Here is a 14,419-nt window from a genome sequence, read left to right as displayed (position 1 = left end):
CCCCCCCAGCTCCCTCAGCTTCTCCTGGTGCTCCAGCCCCTTCCCCAGCTCTATTCACTTTCCTGGACACACTCCAGCCCATCCATGTCCTTCCTGAAGTCCACACCTCACCACCCCACACCCTCACCCACACAACTGCCCCCTCACCCTGTGCCCACCCTGAGCACACACAGAGCCCTGAGGGTTCCACACAACCCTCTGGCTCAGAGGAACCCCCCTGTGCTCCCCAGGACGTTTTGGACAACACAGCCCAGTGTTGTGTGCACTGATCCTCCAGCCTGTGATCACAGCCTGCTGTTCCTCCTCCAACAGCGGTCTCAGGACCACTGCAAACCCCATTATTCCATGTCTTTTTTACTGCTTCCAGACCTGCCACAGTCCTTGGCCAGCAAGTCGTCGCCCAGCAGATCAAAGTGTATCTGCACCTCAAAAGCCACTCACACACATTCCCATCCCTTACTCCTTTCTCTGCTCCTTCCATCAAATTCCTCCCAGAGCTCCTGAACACCTGAAGTGGGATGAGCTGGGTGAGAGCTGTCATGTTAAGAAGGATAATGTCCCCGTGCTCAGAGCACAGCTGAAGAGAGGCAGTGAGTGGGAATTTGCTAAATGAACTCAGCAGCCTGATCCTGCTGCTGCTCTGCTCCTGTGTGTGCTGTGAGAACAGAAGGGCAGGGAGAAGGTGGGAAACGGTCTGTTCACCTCCTGGGAAGGATAAAAATATGCAAAAGCACAAAAAAGAAGCATGGAGGAAGTATGCAAGTGGCTCTGAAAAAAGACAGAGATTAGACTGTTTTATATCTTTATATATCACAGTGTTGCCCAATAAAGACCATCACCATACTTCATTTTTCAGCTTCAGTGGTGACCTTCAGACTTTTGTATAAAAATATTCCTTAAATAAGATGCTTAATCCACTCTAGTTCAGCTGTAACTGGTTGTTCTACAGATACAACTCCAGACCTAATGGGGCCGTTCCTGGGTCGAAATGCTGCTCTCAGGTGCTGTAGCTTTGTTCAAAAGTGCTTTAGTCCCTTCTCAAGTCAAAGTTTTCAGTATTAAAGAGTTTTCATGGGCTTGGGAATTAACAACTGGTGTGTCATAAAAAGCCTTGCTCCTGTATCCAGATTTGTAACTGCTCAGCTGAGTCTGTTGATTTACTTACTGTGTTCTCTCCCTTCACAAGTAGATTAGGCAGTTCAAAGGTTAAACTACTTATAAACTGACTTTTCACACAGGATTATTTCACACTTTGCTGCAGGAATTTGCCCTGTGATAGTTTTGCTATAGAGTGTCTGCTGGACTCAAGCAATTGCCAGGTCTCAGCTTGGAAAACAGGGATAGAAATATTGATGTTCTACCTGCTGTGGGAAGCTGCTGGTAAAAACCTTTGTTATCCTAAACCAGCCTGATATAAAAGCTGTCCTGATTTCTTATCCCCTCCCAGAGGTTATTAACTCCTGTTCTGCTGAAGGTGTGAGATCCTGCTCCTCTGCAGAGCCCGGGAATCATTTCTCAACACAACACAAACAGAAAAACTATGCTTGTCATAAACCAATTATAGTATTTATGTAAGGGGGTCAAATTAACTGGAAATACTGGCGGGATCCAACTGATCTCTGCAACTTTGATCAGAGATAACAGCACAATAAACCAATAGTATAACAGTTTATCACTAAGAAAGGCTGCAGGACCTTGTGCCAGGAAGGAAGTCCACTCTGATCCAGCAAGATGGAATCTACAATTAACTTACTGCTTGTTTTTACCTCTTTACCACAGCAATGATTTTGGATTTTTTTTTTCCTATCATTTTCTCAAAGCAGGGGATGTTTCCTTTTACAATTTTGAATTACACCAATAAATCACAATAAGACTCCATTATCACAGCTTATCCCTTGTGCCATGGAGATGGACACAGCCAGACCTAACAAACACTTCAGAAAGTCTGATTGCAAATCTTGGGAAACAGCAGGAGAAAGAGGATCTTTCTGTTCCCAACCTTCCGTGGAGAGCTACACTGTGCTTAATCAGAAGGCCCAAATTTGGCTTTCAGTCTTTAATTCACATGAACACATGAATGACTGAGCTCAGGAGAATTGTTTTCTGTGCTTCACAATCTCCTGAGCTTTAGGAGCTTTCAAAAAATGAGCTCACCTGACTCTTTCTGCAATAATTGAATGAAATTCAGTATAATCCCCCTTCAGTGAACAAGGGCTTCATTTCACCATGGGATAAGAGTCTGTCCATGAGCAAACACCGGCAAGAAGTTGATACACTGTGTGCTGGTTTAAAAGTAAACCAGCAGGGGAAAATGAACTCAACCTAAAAGAGAGATTATAAATCAGAATAACAATTTAATAAAATAACACAATAAGCACGATTATACAGACAAACAATTGGTTTTAACCCACAAAACCCAAATGTATAACCCAGTACCCTGGGGCATGAACCAGAGTGGTGTTTGTTGGGCCCCCTGAGTCCAAAGGAAAAGGAGAGGGGAAAACCTGTTGGTGAGAGTGCTGGTGCAGTCTGGTCAAGAGTGGTGGTCTGCAGTTTTCCTCTGAATCCCACGAGTGGTTAAAAAAGTTCCAAGACTCCAAGGTTATCTATTCTCCAGTTCAGGCAGGAATGCCCAGTACTTTCCTCAGGGCAGGGAGTTTCACCAAGGGTGTGAGGACAGGGAAGCAGCACCCTTCTGTACCTCGCAGGCCTCTTAACACCCAGTTTGCAGCCTGAGGAGTCAGGCTGCTCTGGGCAGAGGGTGTAAATAGTCTACTGAAAACAGTTTCTGGGAAATGGCATGGAAGGCTATAGAATACACAGTTTTGGGTTACACCCATCCAGTGATGAACTGGTCCCAGCTGTCCTAACTAGGACACACTGGAAGTTATATTCTGATTTAAATCATGGTAACTTGCTCAAGTGCCTACATCAAATCCATTCTTATTTTCCTTCCCCCATATAAAAATGAGTAAAAACTTCAGAGTGTAATATATCAATTTAGTTTTTTAATTTTAAAGAAGAAAATACATTTTGTTGCCCTGTTAGTTTGTGTTCCCAAATAAAACAAGGGGGTTTTTTGTTTTATTTCCTCACCCTTTCCATCCTCTTTTTTTTCCTAGTCTCTCTTTTGCATTTTATTTCTGTGCTACCATTTCTCTACCATGTTATGAAGAATCATTTGGTTCCAGGAAATATCCAGCTTATTTTACCCTTGTATCAGCATTCATTTACTATTGTTTTCTGAGGAAGTTGCTGCTTTCACATGTTTTGTGTGGATCAGGAGAGATTGGTATCTCATTCATTGGTTTCCTTTTTTTTGTTGTTAGGAAAAAAAAAATCTTTCATAGCATCAAAGGTAAAAAATTAACACACTGTGCACACGATTTTGCAGCTGCAGCAGCAGCAGCAGGAAAACAAAGGTTGCCAAACAAAGCATTTGTTTAAACAAGTGACAGGCATTCCTAATTATCCTCACTGCTGAGCAAGAGGATACAGGAACAAAGGGATGAAGAACACACAAGATGTGAGCAGGGCACAGAAGTAACTCCAGAGGATTTGCTGTAAGAACTCTGTAGGAATAATTTTGGTTCCTATGGATAAAATCCTCAACCACACCCTGTGCTATTAAAAGCAAAAAGAGTACTTGAACTTCCTCTGTTTATTCAGCTTTTATTTGAGTTTATTCATACTCTGCACAATGTCTCTTGTAACTGGAGAGGGACACAAACCCAGCCTGGTGAACACAGCAGGTCCTATACTGGGACAGTGATTCTTAATGAAAAGTTACATAAAATACATTTTTAAAACAAGACAATATTAATATTATTTGTAAATGTGCTGTACCAGCATATGAGGAGCAACTGAGGGAGCTGGGGGGGCTCAGCCTGGAGAAAAGGAGGCTCAGGGGGGACCTTCTCCCTCTCCACAACTCCCTGACAGGAGGATGGAGCCAGGTGGGGGTCGGGCTCTGCTCCCGGGGAACAAGGGACAGGACCAGAGGAAAAAGGCTCCAGCTGTGCCAGGGGAGGTTCAGGTTGGACATCAGGACATCAGGAGGAATTTCTTCCTGGAAAGGGTGGTCAGGCCTTGGAAGGGGTTGCCCAGGGGGGTGGTGGAGTCCCCATCCCTGGAGGTGTCCAAGGAAGGCCTGGATGTGACACTCTGTGCTCTGGGCTGGGTGACAGAGGGGAGATGGAGCACAGGTTGGGCTCTCCAACCTCAATGACTCTGTGATTCAGTGATTTCTCCTTTTATCAACAGAAAACTTCTCTGCTGTTGAAATCTTGTGTGTTTTCCACCTCCAAAAAGAGGTACCTCATCGCTTATTTTTCAGACACCACATCCATTTGCAGTCCTCTCAGAATTGGTCTTTGATTTATAACAGAAAAATGTCAGGATCAAGTGGGTTTTGCTCCTGAACCTACTTCACCTATCTCTGTAACATTCTCTTTTCCAGCTCTGATCTCACTTCTGGTTTATGCTGAGTAAACTCCATTTTATTTGATGAGGATATTCCTAATTTTCATGGATGAGGATGAAGGAAAAGGCCTTGAATTCCCTCAGCAGACAGAAAAATGTTGTTACACATTTTGTCATCTGGCTGGTCAAAGTTCATGGTCTTGCAGGGTCATTTCTGTCAGTCTGAGAAACAAGGCAAGAAGGGTCAGGCATGATCTCAGTGTTCTCTTATTTATTTACATACTCTCCCATCTCCCTGAATACCTCATGGAAAAATAATGATGGGAGGCTATTTCCCTTCTGAGAAATCTGCCACTGGTCCCAGGCCTGTATTTACACTTTGCCTGACTGTGATCTTCCCCGAATCCCACTTCCAGCTGGTTCTGTGCCCTTTTCCCTCCCTTACATAGCTGATGTTTGCCCAGCTTTGTTCAGGTCTGCCCCAGAGCATGTTTACTTGGTCAGGTACCATCATCATCATGACTCTCTTTTGATCCACTAGGATTAATAAAGTCTCAAGGGGAGCTCATTACACCTACTGATTTTAGAGGATTTTATCCTTCTATTACTCTAAGCAGAATTTGACCATCTCCTAGTTCTGGACCTGCATCTATTTAGACACGTGTTCAAAATTATTTGCAATGTAACCCTATTTTTTCAGGTGTGGAGGGTAAAATAAAGTGCCAGATTGACAGAATGTCCCCTCAGCACCTTTCCACACAGCTCCACGTGTCAGAGTTGCCCTTCGGAGCCATCCGGGCGATCCAGGTCAGCCGGAACTGCGGGAAGCACAACAGAGGCAAATTTCAAGCCCTGCACTTTGGGATGGTGTAATCCTGTGCTTCCCTACAACCTGGGGACTGAAAAGTTCTAGAGACAGAGCTTTTCTCCAATTCTGCAGTTCCAGGTGTTCTCCAGTAGATCCTGAGGAACATGTGGAACACGTGTCAGCAGTGCACCCTCACAGCGAGGAAGGTTCATGGCATAGTGGGGTGTATTAGAGCTTTCCAGCACATCAAGGGACTATTCCCCATTCCCCAGCACTTGTATGGACACATCTGGAATGTTCTGTCCTGTTTGGGGACCCCAATGAGGGAGAATGAATAACCAGAGGGAGCAGAGGTGGTTGCCAGGCTGCTGAACTAAGTCACACAAGGTGTCCCAGCAAAGTGTGGACATCAAAGAAAAGCTTCCCTTAGGCTGAAGTAAAATCTTCCATGGGAAGATTTCCCTCTGTGACAAGAGTTTACAGACAGGCAGGTGTTTCACGAAAATATCACCAAGCAAAGAAGTTTCTAATTCAAAACAACAGTTTGTTAAACAAACAAACAAGAAACCCACACAACTCCCCCAAACAAACAAACAGAAAACTATTAAAAAATATTTCACAGGTATTTTATGATTTACTGAAGGAGTTGGGTTTAATGGCAAATTTCTAATAGCAGAATGTTAATTTTAATAGTATTATCATTTATCCTTTCTTCTTGCTCTGTCATTGATAGATTCTGTAGCTTTCAAAATACACCCACCTGTGTATTTAATGAAAGAAAATAATCACATGGGTGTTGTCAATTCTGACAAGGGAATTATTAAAGGCCTCACAATCCTTTGGCTCTGCCATGACCCTGAGACCACCACCAAGTTTTAATGGCCCTGACAAGCCTCACCTGCAGCCTCCACCCACCCCCAGGGGCCAGGAGCCCATTTAAGCCTGAGCTGGAGCCTTAGCCTCAACTCTGCTGTTGGGTCACTTCAGGTTTGTCTTTTTCCCTGTCCTCAGGAAGGACTTTGCACTCTTGTTGCTGCTGCCCTTTAGCCCTGTTACCTTTTGCTCCTGTCTGGGCTCCCTGGTTGGACTTTGGACCTGGTTTGTCACTGCCAGGGGACCCTTTGGCTCAGGCTCTGCTGTGCTGGGTCATCCTTGGATCCCTGCCTCTCTGCCATTGGAAAGGATAACTCTGCTTTCAGTGGCTCCCCATTTTCATTCCCACTTGACCTGTAATAATCTGTAACGTTGGGAAGTCTCCAGAGGAAGCATCTGTGCCTTTGATATGGATTTTGGCCATGGGAGGGAGAGCAAACATCCCAAAGAAAATGCAAGGGTGAGATTTTCATACACATCTTTCACATAAGTCAGGAAAGTTATTGGAATTGCAGGTGGAAATAGGAAGACAGTAACATTCTTCTTGCTTTCATCTCTAAGAAATGTGGGGCAGGGAAACATCTCTATCTGTTCTCCCCACTGAAGAAACACAAACAATTCACCTGGTTCCAAGTGTTGTGTGAGCAGAGGAGTAACCAGGGTTCTTTATGCCTGTTCCTATTTCTAGTCTGTACAAAATTAGGGGATGGTTTTTGTTCTTAACAAAATCTGTTATTAAGTTTGTTCTTAAATTCCTTACCTCGAGGCTGCAGTGATGCTGCCCAGAGCTAAAATGCTCCTCTCCCTGTTCTCCTCAGCAAGCTTTGCATATCTCCTGGATTTCTGGGAGTTCCTCAGTTTGAGCAGTCACCAGCCCTCAGCATTCCAGCTGTTCCTGATAGCAATTCCTGGCTATCAGTATTCAAACACACAACTATTCATTTTCAAAGTGTGTAGCCTGAAGAAGTGATAAGAAACTTCTCCTTGCATTCCAAAGAGGGGCTTTCTGCAACCCTGTTCTTTGAGCCAGATGAGGGGGGAAAAAAGCCTGGAAAGCACATGTAGAATAATCATCAACCAGTCAGGCCCCTCTGAGGAAATGCAGAGCCAATGAAGAAGACAGTCCAGGGGCAAGTTGAAAATTAACCACTTGGTTGGCTCCACCTCTGAACCAGCAAAGGGTGCTCTCCAATTTTTTCAAAAATAAGCCTGGTGACCCCTCAGTTATCTTGGAGCTCTGTATACATAAGATTTTTTTCCTCTTTGTGTTCACAGGTCCATCGACTCTGGACAGCTCCTCTGAGTGAGGAAGTGAAGACTTTAAGTGCCCCGGTGGTGGCAATGAATGGTGTGAAGGCAAAAGCCCTGGGGTGTCTCTACCAGCAGCTGAAAAGCCTCCGGAGCCCAGCACGGCCCTGCAGCCTGGCTGCCTGCTCCAGGAAAAACAGGAATGCTGCCTGTAAGTGCCTTTCATTTCATCCAAAAATATTGGATATTTGCCTAATGGAGATGCTGAGGTAGAAAGAGAAAAGGTGTAGCTAAGTGTTGTTCTTATTTGTTAGGTAATCAAAAGAGGGAATCTGAGAATGTGACTGAAGGATGAAAGAAAAAAGAGTGAGAGGAACTAGAGATGGAAATACCTTATGGAATTGCAGGATTAAAATGTTCTCTATTTCTGCTGTGTCAATGCCATCAGGTTGTTTGGGATTTTCACTTGTGACTGCAGTGAAGAAACAATATACAATCACTACTTTTTAATTTGGTCCTGCAATGTTTGACTGGTTGCACAGAAATAAGTGTAATTCAAAACACATTTAGCACAAGTCAAGTCTGACTTTGAATTTCACAGACACCACAATGTTTAATCTTGAAAATGAGGCCCACTACAAAACAAAACATTTGTAAATGTGCTGTACAGAAATACAATAAATCACTGTGAGGTCCAGGATACTACTGGAAGATGTTAAAAATTTAGTTATTTAAAATACTGATTAAGTGGCTTATAGATAAGATGAGGCCACCAGAGGTTGTGTGTCTGCACGGATAATATCAGCTGGAGAATAGTCGAGTCATTTTTTCCATCTAGAAAATCCTTTTGTTTCCTATTTTTTCCTCTTTAAAGGTATTCAGTTTAACTTTTCCCAAAGAACAGCCAGATCCCTGCTTGAATACTGAGGTGTGATTCCCTTCTTTTTCAATTACCAAACACCAAATTTTGTATTTACTTAATTGATGAGAAAACAGATGATTTTGTGGCACAAAGCTTTGTTTCTATTGAAAGCCAGAAGAAATTATTCAGTAATTTCAATGTTTAATAGCTCTGCACTTGTAAATGCATTTTTAAAAGGCGATTTTTAAATCTACAGAAGATGCCTAATCTTAGAAGCAAAATCAGTATTGAATTGTTTTACCAGCCAAACAACCACAAGGAAGAGCCTAATTCCTAATGCAAAATGGAAATGATCCCACTTGCATCCATGACAGTGTTTTCCTCTTTTCTGACCTGTGCAGAACTTCCTTAGCACAGCTCAAAGGTCTCTTGAACTTTTACTTCCTTCCCTACCAGTTTTGTCTTGACAAGCAGGCTCAGAAACTTCATTTTCCTGATTAAAATAAGGAAAAAGACATTCTTCTTCTATTCCAAGAAAAGCACTACAGTAAAGTTTAGAAAAAACAATGATTCAGCCTCATGAAATAATAGCTTTTCTAAAAAATTAGTATTAATTAGGTACATGTAATAGTAGCTTTTCTGCTGAATTCATATTAATTAGATGTGTTAATTAGTCCATCAAACCAATGCACAGATGGGTGGGTGCACATGAGGGAATATATTCACAAGCACTGTCCATATCGCTCCTTTGTCTCCAGTTTGTGATAAACTTTTCCAATTCAAGAGCCAAAACCCAAACCTGTGCCAGACAGTGCAGTGCTGGGCTCCCACAAACTGCTCATGGTGACAGGAGTTACTGCTCCAGAGGGGCAATCCAGAGAAACCCCTGGAACTTGGTTAAAAAGTCATTATTCTGTATCTTTATTCATTACTTTTTATAATTTATTCACTATTTTTATATTTGAAGACACAAACTGAGAGATTGCAAGTGAATATTTATTATGAGTCCGACAACTTCCAATGTGGAGACACAGACAATATAAATCATTAAAAAGTAATGGGATTCATGAAAAGGCAGCACAGGATCCCTCCATGCAATCCCAATTCTTCTGCTTGTTCAGTGTTACCATCCCACAAAATTTTATGGCCTATAGAGTTAAGAACTTTAGGAATGGAATTTATTAGGATGAAGTGTTCCACTTCTGTTTAGTCAGAGAAGGTGTAACTGTAGGAAAACTATCTGCAACTGTTCAGTGGGGCAAGAAGTCAAACTGGAGAAAAACTGAGCTCTCTACATTTCCACATGGGATGGAGAATTATTTTATGGTTACCCATAAGAAGAGATCCCACTCCAGGAAGGGATCATCCCACGCTGCTCTATCAAAAGACCACTGAACAAATAACTACAATTGGTATCTATTTTTACTCACATTCCTCTTTTAATTATTGATTGACAATATTTATTACTTAAATCTTTCTCTACTCCCTGCCATTCATGCAGCAAATGCCAAAACAAACTGATTTAGGAAAACATTCCCTTTGGAATGGCTGGTTTTGGCAGGCAGTGAGTAGACAGGAGCGCTGAGTAAGACAAGCCTGGGGGTTATTCACAGTGAACTCGGCCCTTAACTGAGACAAGGGTTAAACAACTTGAAGGCTGATACTTCCTAGAGCCTTTTTTTTTTGATTTTTAGAGCCTTTTTTTGGCTTCTTTTCTTGTACTTCTCTGAGAAAGAGCTGTCAAAACACTGCTGAGGATCGTGGCATGTATGTAATAATTCCTAGTGATGTGGAGGCCCACAGTGGATGTCTGTGCTAAACTCTGGGGTATCTTGTAACTACATGTGGAGGTGCTGCTTTCAGACATTATTTTATTACAATAGTTGCTGGAAAAGCTCTCCAGGGGATTTTAAGCCTATAGATTTATTTTTAACTAAAATAAAATTTTAAATCTAGAATTGGATTATTTTAACCTTATCCCCAGTAATTATTGCCAGAGCAGACCTGAATGGCTTTTTCTTTTTAGAAGTAGTCACAAGAAAAGCAGAATCAAGTCCAGCAGTGCCACCCAGTCCAGGTGTGCCATCTCCAGGACTGCACAAACAACTGCAGGGACTCCCCAAATTGTCCAGGAGATATCTCCCAAGCCCTTTCCATGCCTGCATGCATAATTTTAGCAAATGTTTTTATACAGAAGAAGATAAAGCCTCTGTTTGCTTTACCTTGCCAAGTGGAATTACTTCCTCCTTATCTGGACTTAGCCTCAGCCTCTGCCTCCTCATCCAGCTCCTATCTCAGCCAAACATTCTGGAAGCAGAGAAAAGCTCAGCATTTCTCAATCTGTGCTGCTTCCCCGTGGAGCTCAGGGCACCCTGTCAGCTACATCCCTTTGATAAAAACCACTGGGCTGTTTATCAATAAACTGGCCCCAATCACAGTCCCCATCTGACATCAATTCAACTCAACTTCAACACCTTGTCACGATGGACCTCTGCCAACCATTGCTGTTATCCCCCAAAATCCTCATTCATACAAAAGAACCTTCGAAGAAATCAATCTATCCTGGATTTCCTTGGCAATATTCAACCCAAGTGGCTGAAGCGGAGTCCTTTAAAGTTTAAAATGGTTCTTTATTGAGTTTCAGGAATAAGTGTATTTTGTTTTCTCACTCAGAATGTGTTGCTAAGGCAAACAGCCCTGCCCAACTTAGGACAAAACCTTATTTCCTTCCCCTGGGTGGGGTTTCTCAGCTCTTCCCACCCTGTTGTCCTCCCTGTTTTATCTTGGATCTGGAGGAAGCTTGTTTGAAAATCTCTGTGTAAACAAATCGAAGGACTGGATTCCACAAGTCTTTTCCTCTTTCTTTTAAAAGATTAAAACCATACAGACTGAACTCCACTGAAGCTGAGCCATTTTACCTCTCATTTTCTAACCCTTATGTGAGATCTTCTACCCAGGATGCTTAAATAGAATTTAACACAGAAGCCTTGAAAAAAGTTTTGTCTCTTTAAATCAAGTTTACAACAGTGTAGATTGGCAGTAAATCCTTTCATTTAACCCAATTTATTTTGGATTTTTACCACAGAACTGTAGTCTTCAAAATATTTGCTTGGAAACTGTGTTATGAGTTATAATTCATTAATATAACCTGTATTTTCATCTGGATCTTGACTCCCAGCCAGAAGCTTTTGATACTTGTATCAATCCTAAATGGACTTTTTAATTGCAGTTTTGGAGTAATTGTTAGTAATAGAAAATAATTCCAAAGATTGGGGCTATTTGGATGGCTCTATACATCTACTTCAGCTGGGAAAGATAGGAAAAAACCCACGATGCAAATGTAAGAAGCCTCCAAATACTATAAAATTAAATGGAACATGACTGTGTCTGTCTGAGAGGCCTAAAAATTAAATAAATCAAGCACAGATTAGGTCTGTTTGTGGCAGATCTCTCTTCACAGGTGATTTGCATCTTGATCATGCATTTTATATGACAAAATTTACTATAACTGCTCTGACCATAATAGAGATGTGTGTGTAACAAAGGTAAACAGCAGACAGACCCATTCTCAGTGAGCAAAGGCTGCAAACTGCTCACTTCATTCGTAGTTCCCACCTTGTCTTTAAGTAACTTTGAACATTTGAAAACAGATCTCCTGGATGAGGGTTCTGCTTCTCCTTCCACACAGACCCTGCATCACTTGAGCTCATCCCTTGGGCCAATTGCCAGATTTCTGGTTGTGGAAACCATTCTGAGATCAGGAACAAGAGAGAAAAGAGCTGAAAACCTCCCAGGTGGCCCAGAAATGTAATGATTTGGGGAAAACAGGAGAACAACAGAGATACTGTAATTCTGGCTGCTGTTCTCTCCAGCTTTAGCTGCATGAGAGCCATGTCTCCCTTGCACAATTCACCATCTCTAAACTGTAGCGTGGCCAAGGGAAAACTCTGTTTCTGAATGGTCCAGAAAAGAAGATTTTGGCCACGTTGCCTTAGTGCTCGGAACAATATTGAGGGCTTATGTTTCCTCTTGCACAGGTAGTTTTTGTCTTTCTATCTGCAGGTTCAAAGCAAGACATCTCACTGCCACAGACCATTTTGAAAGGTTTTCCTTTCACCTCTGAGAGAAGAAAAGGTTTCTTCTAATTAAATGCTGGTGTTTCACTGACATTTATTCTCAGTAAGAAATAGCATGTGCACATAAAAATTGGATGGAGACTCTGCAAATGATTCAAAAGGAAAGCAAAAGTATTGTGGGTCGAAGTTATTTCTCTTTAGTTTTGCACTGGAACAGCCCACTGTTTCTCAAAGCCTGTGCTGTAAGAACTTCCCTTTGATTTTGCTCTTCAGCCCACAAGAAATGACTCATTCTGTCCAGTTTAGTAACTCTGTAATAAACCTTGCAGGATCAATCCTCTAGAAAGCTCCATGGTGTTGGGTCATCTTAATGCCACAGTGTAAAGCAGTGGAGAATAAACCCCAGACCCCTTATTTATGCTGAATATAAAATATCTGAAGCTTTGTCTGAGCTGTGATTAAGCTGAAGCTCATCTGGGCTGTCCTGATGACCAGGAGGTACCTGTTGTTCATCAGAAGCTTCAGCAGCAGACACGTCTGACCTGTGCTGAATAGTTGCCTAACCATGATCAATAAGCTGTTAAACTGTGATTAAGCCTGACTGAATCATGATGTTTATGGGCAGCAAGTCTTTTCAATTTTTTGAGTACTTATCTCTTCTTTTTAAGTTACAGGGAGCTCTATATGAGAATAGTAAATTAGCCTCCTGAAAAACACTGGGAGTCAAATCAAGAATCTGTTTTGTTGCACTTGAACTCCACTACACAAAAAAGACTGTGCTTTAAAGAAGGTGTGTCTTGGCAGGGAGGAAGCAAAATGAAATTTAAACGCAGTTTACTGTCCTAAGATCACAAGCTGTTTGTACATCTCCTGATGATCTGTTTTCTGATTGTATAGCCACTTAAAGCAAATAACTTGCCAGATTTCAACCTCCTCTTACTCAACTCAGGAGTACTTTAAACTGTGAATGCAATGAAAACTTCTTACATAATGCTGTAAACCAGAGCAAACACTTCTTGGTTGACTCTAGTTGAGTATCTAGTCCTGTCTCCTCTGCAGTAAAACATTGTCAATCCTACATCAGGTTCCTCATGAAAATTCAAAAGTACTAATCCTAAAAAAGAAAAAAAATTCCCAAAAGAGAAATGAAATGTGTAAAATTATTTGAAGAGAGTAACTATGAAATAAGATTCAACACAGATGGTAAGATGAAGGCCAGGGGCTGAGGGAGGTGTTCTGCTCCTGGCTGCCCAATAGAGCTGGCAAAAATGAGAACACTTTATCTCTGCTTTCATTGACACTTTCAGCTTTCTACAGGCTTTTCTTTATAGTGTGTTCCTCACTGGCAGGTGGATAGGAGAAAAGGTGCAAGGAGCAACCAAGGTTTTAACTAGTTTCATCAAGGTTTCATTGCCTCAAGCAGTGCCAGGTGAATATGAATTGAGTTTTACCTTTTACCATCCAAGGTGGGACTGGTTTGGCCTCCTGCCTTTGGGACAGCCAAGAAAAGTGACCATAATGTTAACTTTTCCTAAGTTTTCTCTGTATAGTTTGGGGCAGGGACCTTGCTGTGCCAGGGCCACCCATCTCTGTGGGTGATGGGGATACTCTTGGTGAGAGGGAACAGACTTTTGGTGCCATGGAACACTTGGTGTGAGGAGATAGGCTTGGTGCCAAAGAAGCAGTTTTAGTGTGAGGGAATAAATACTCTTTTGGTGTGAGGGGATACTCTGTTGTGAGGGAATGTACTTGGTGCAAAGTGATTGCTTTTGGTGTGAGGGGATAGACTCGGTGTGAGGGAATAAATACTCTTGGTGTGAGGGGATACTTTTCAGTGTGAGGGGATGCACTTGTTGCAAAAAAATCCGTTTTCGTGTGAGGGAATACTCTTTTGGTGCGAGGGTATAGACTTGGTACGAAGTGTGAGGAAATAAATACTCTTGGTGCGAGGGGATAGTTTCGGTGTGAGGGGATGCACTTGGTGCGAAGGAATAAATACTCTTTTGGTGTGATGGGACACACTTTTGCTGTGAGGCACAAGGACGAGCCTGCCCGCGGGCAGTGGCGAACACGCACATACAGGGAACTGCTGTGGCTGCTCTACCGTTGTAACAGGATGGAACGGCGGTG

The 14,419-nt window shown here is 42.3% G+C and overlaps 2 protein-coding genes across 4 annotated transcripts in view; one reads left to right on the top strand and one right to left on the bottom strand.

Annotated features, from left to right (window-relative positions):
- The window catches only part of BANP (BTG3 associated nuclear protein), a 124,466-nt gene extending 117,358 nt beyond the window's left edge, over window positions 1–7,108 (bottom strand). Inside the window, exon 1 of the mRNA XM_018084086.2 lies at window positions 6,864–7,108. The gene's annotated coding sequence lies outside the window, so the exon portion shown is untranslated. The remainder of the gene's footprint in view (window positions 1–6,863) is intronic.
- A 208-nt stretch (window positions 7,109–7,316) lies between these two features.
- CA5A (carbonic anhydrase 5A) overlaps window positions 7,317–14,419 on the top strand; it is a 24,362-nt gene continuing 17,259 nt past the window's right edge. For all 3 annotated transcript variants that reach the window (XM_018084128.2, XM_018084120.2, XM_018084109.2), the window contains exon 1: window positions 7,317–7,562. In XM_018084128.2, coding sequence (XP_017939617.1) covers window positions 7,445–7,562 — 118 coding nt within the window. In that variant the 5' untranslated portion in view covers window positions 7,317–7,444. The remainder of the gene's footprint in view (window positions 7,563–14,419) is intronic.

This window comes from Manacus vitellinus, unplaced genomic scaffold (assembly GCF_001715985.3).
Source record: "Manacus vitellinus isolate BGI_N305 unplaced genomic scaffold, ASM171598v3 scaffold_10_pilon, whole genome shotgun sequence".
Classification (NCBI taxonomy): Eukaryota; Metazoa; Chordata; class Aves; order Passeriformes; family Pipridae; genus Manacus; species Manacus vitellinus.
This window is presented reverse-complemented; position numbering and strand designations above follow the sequence as displayed.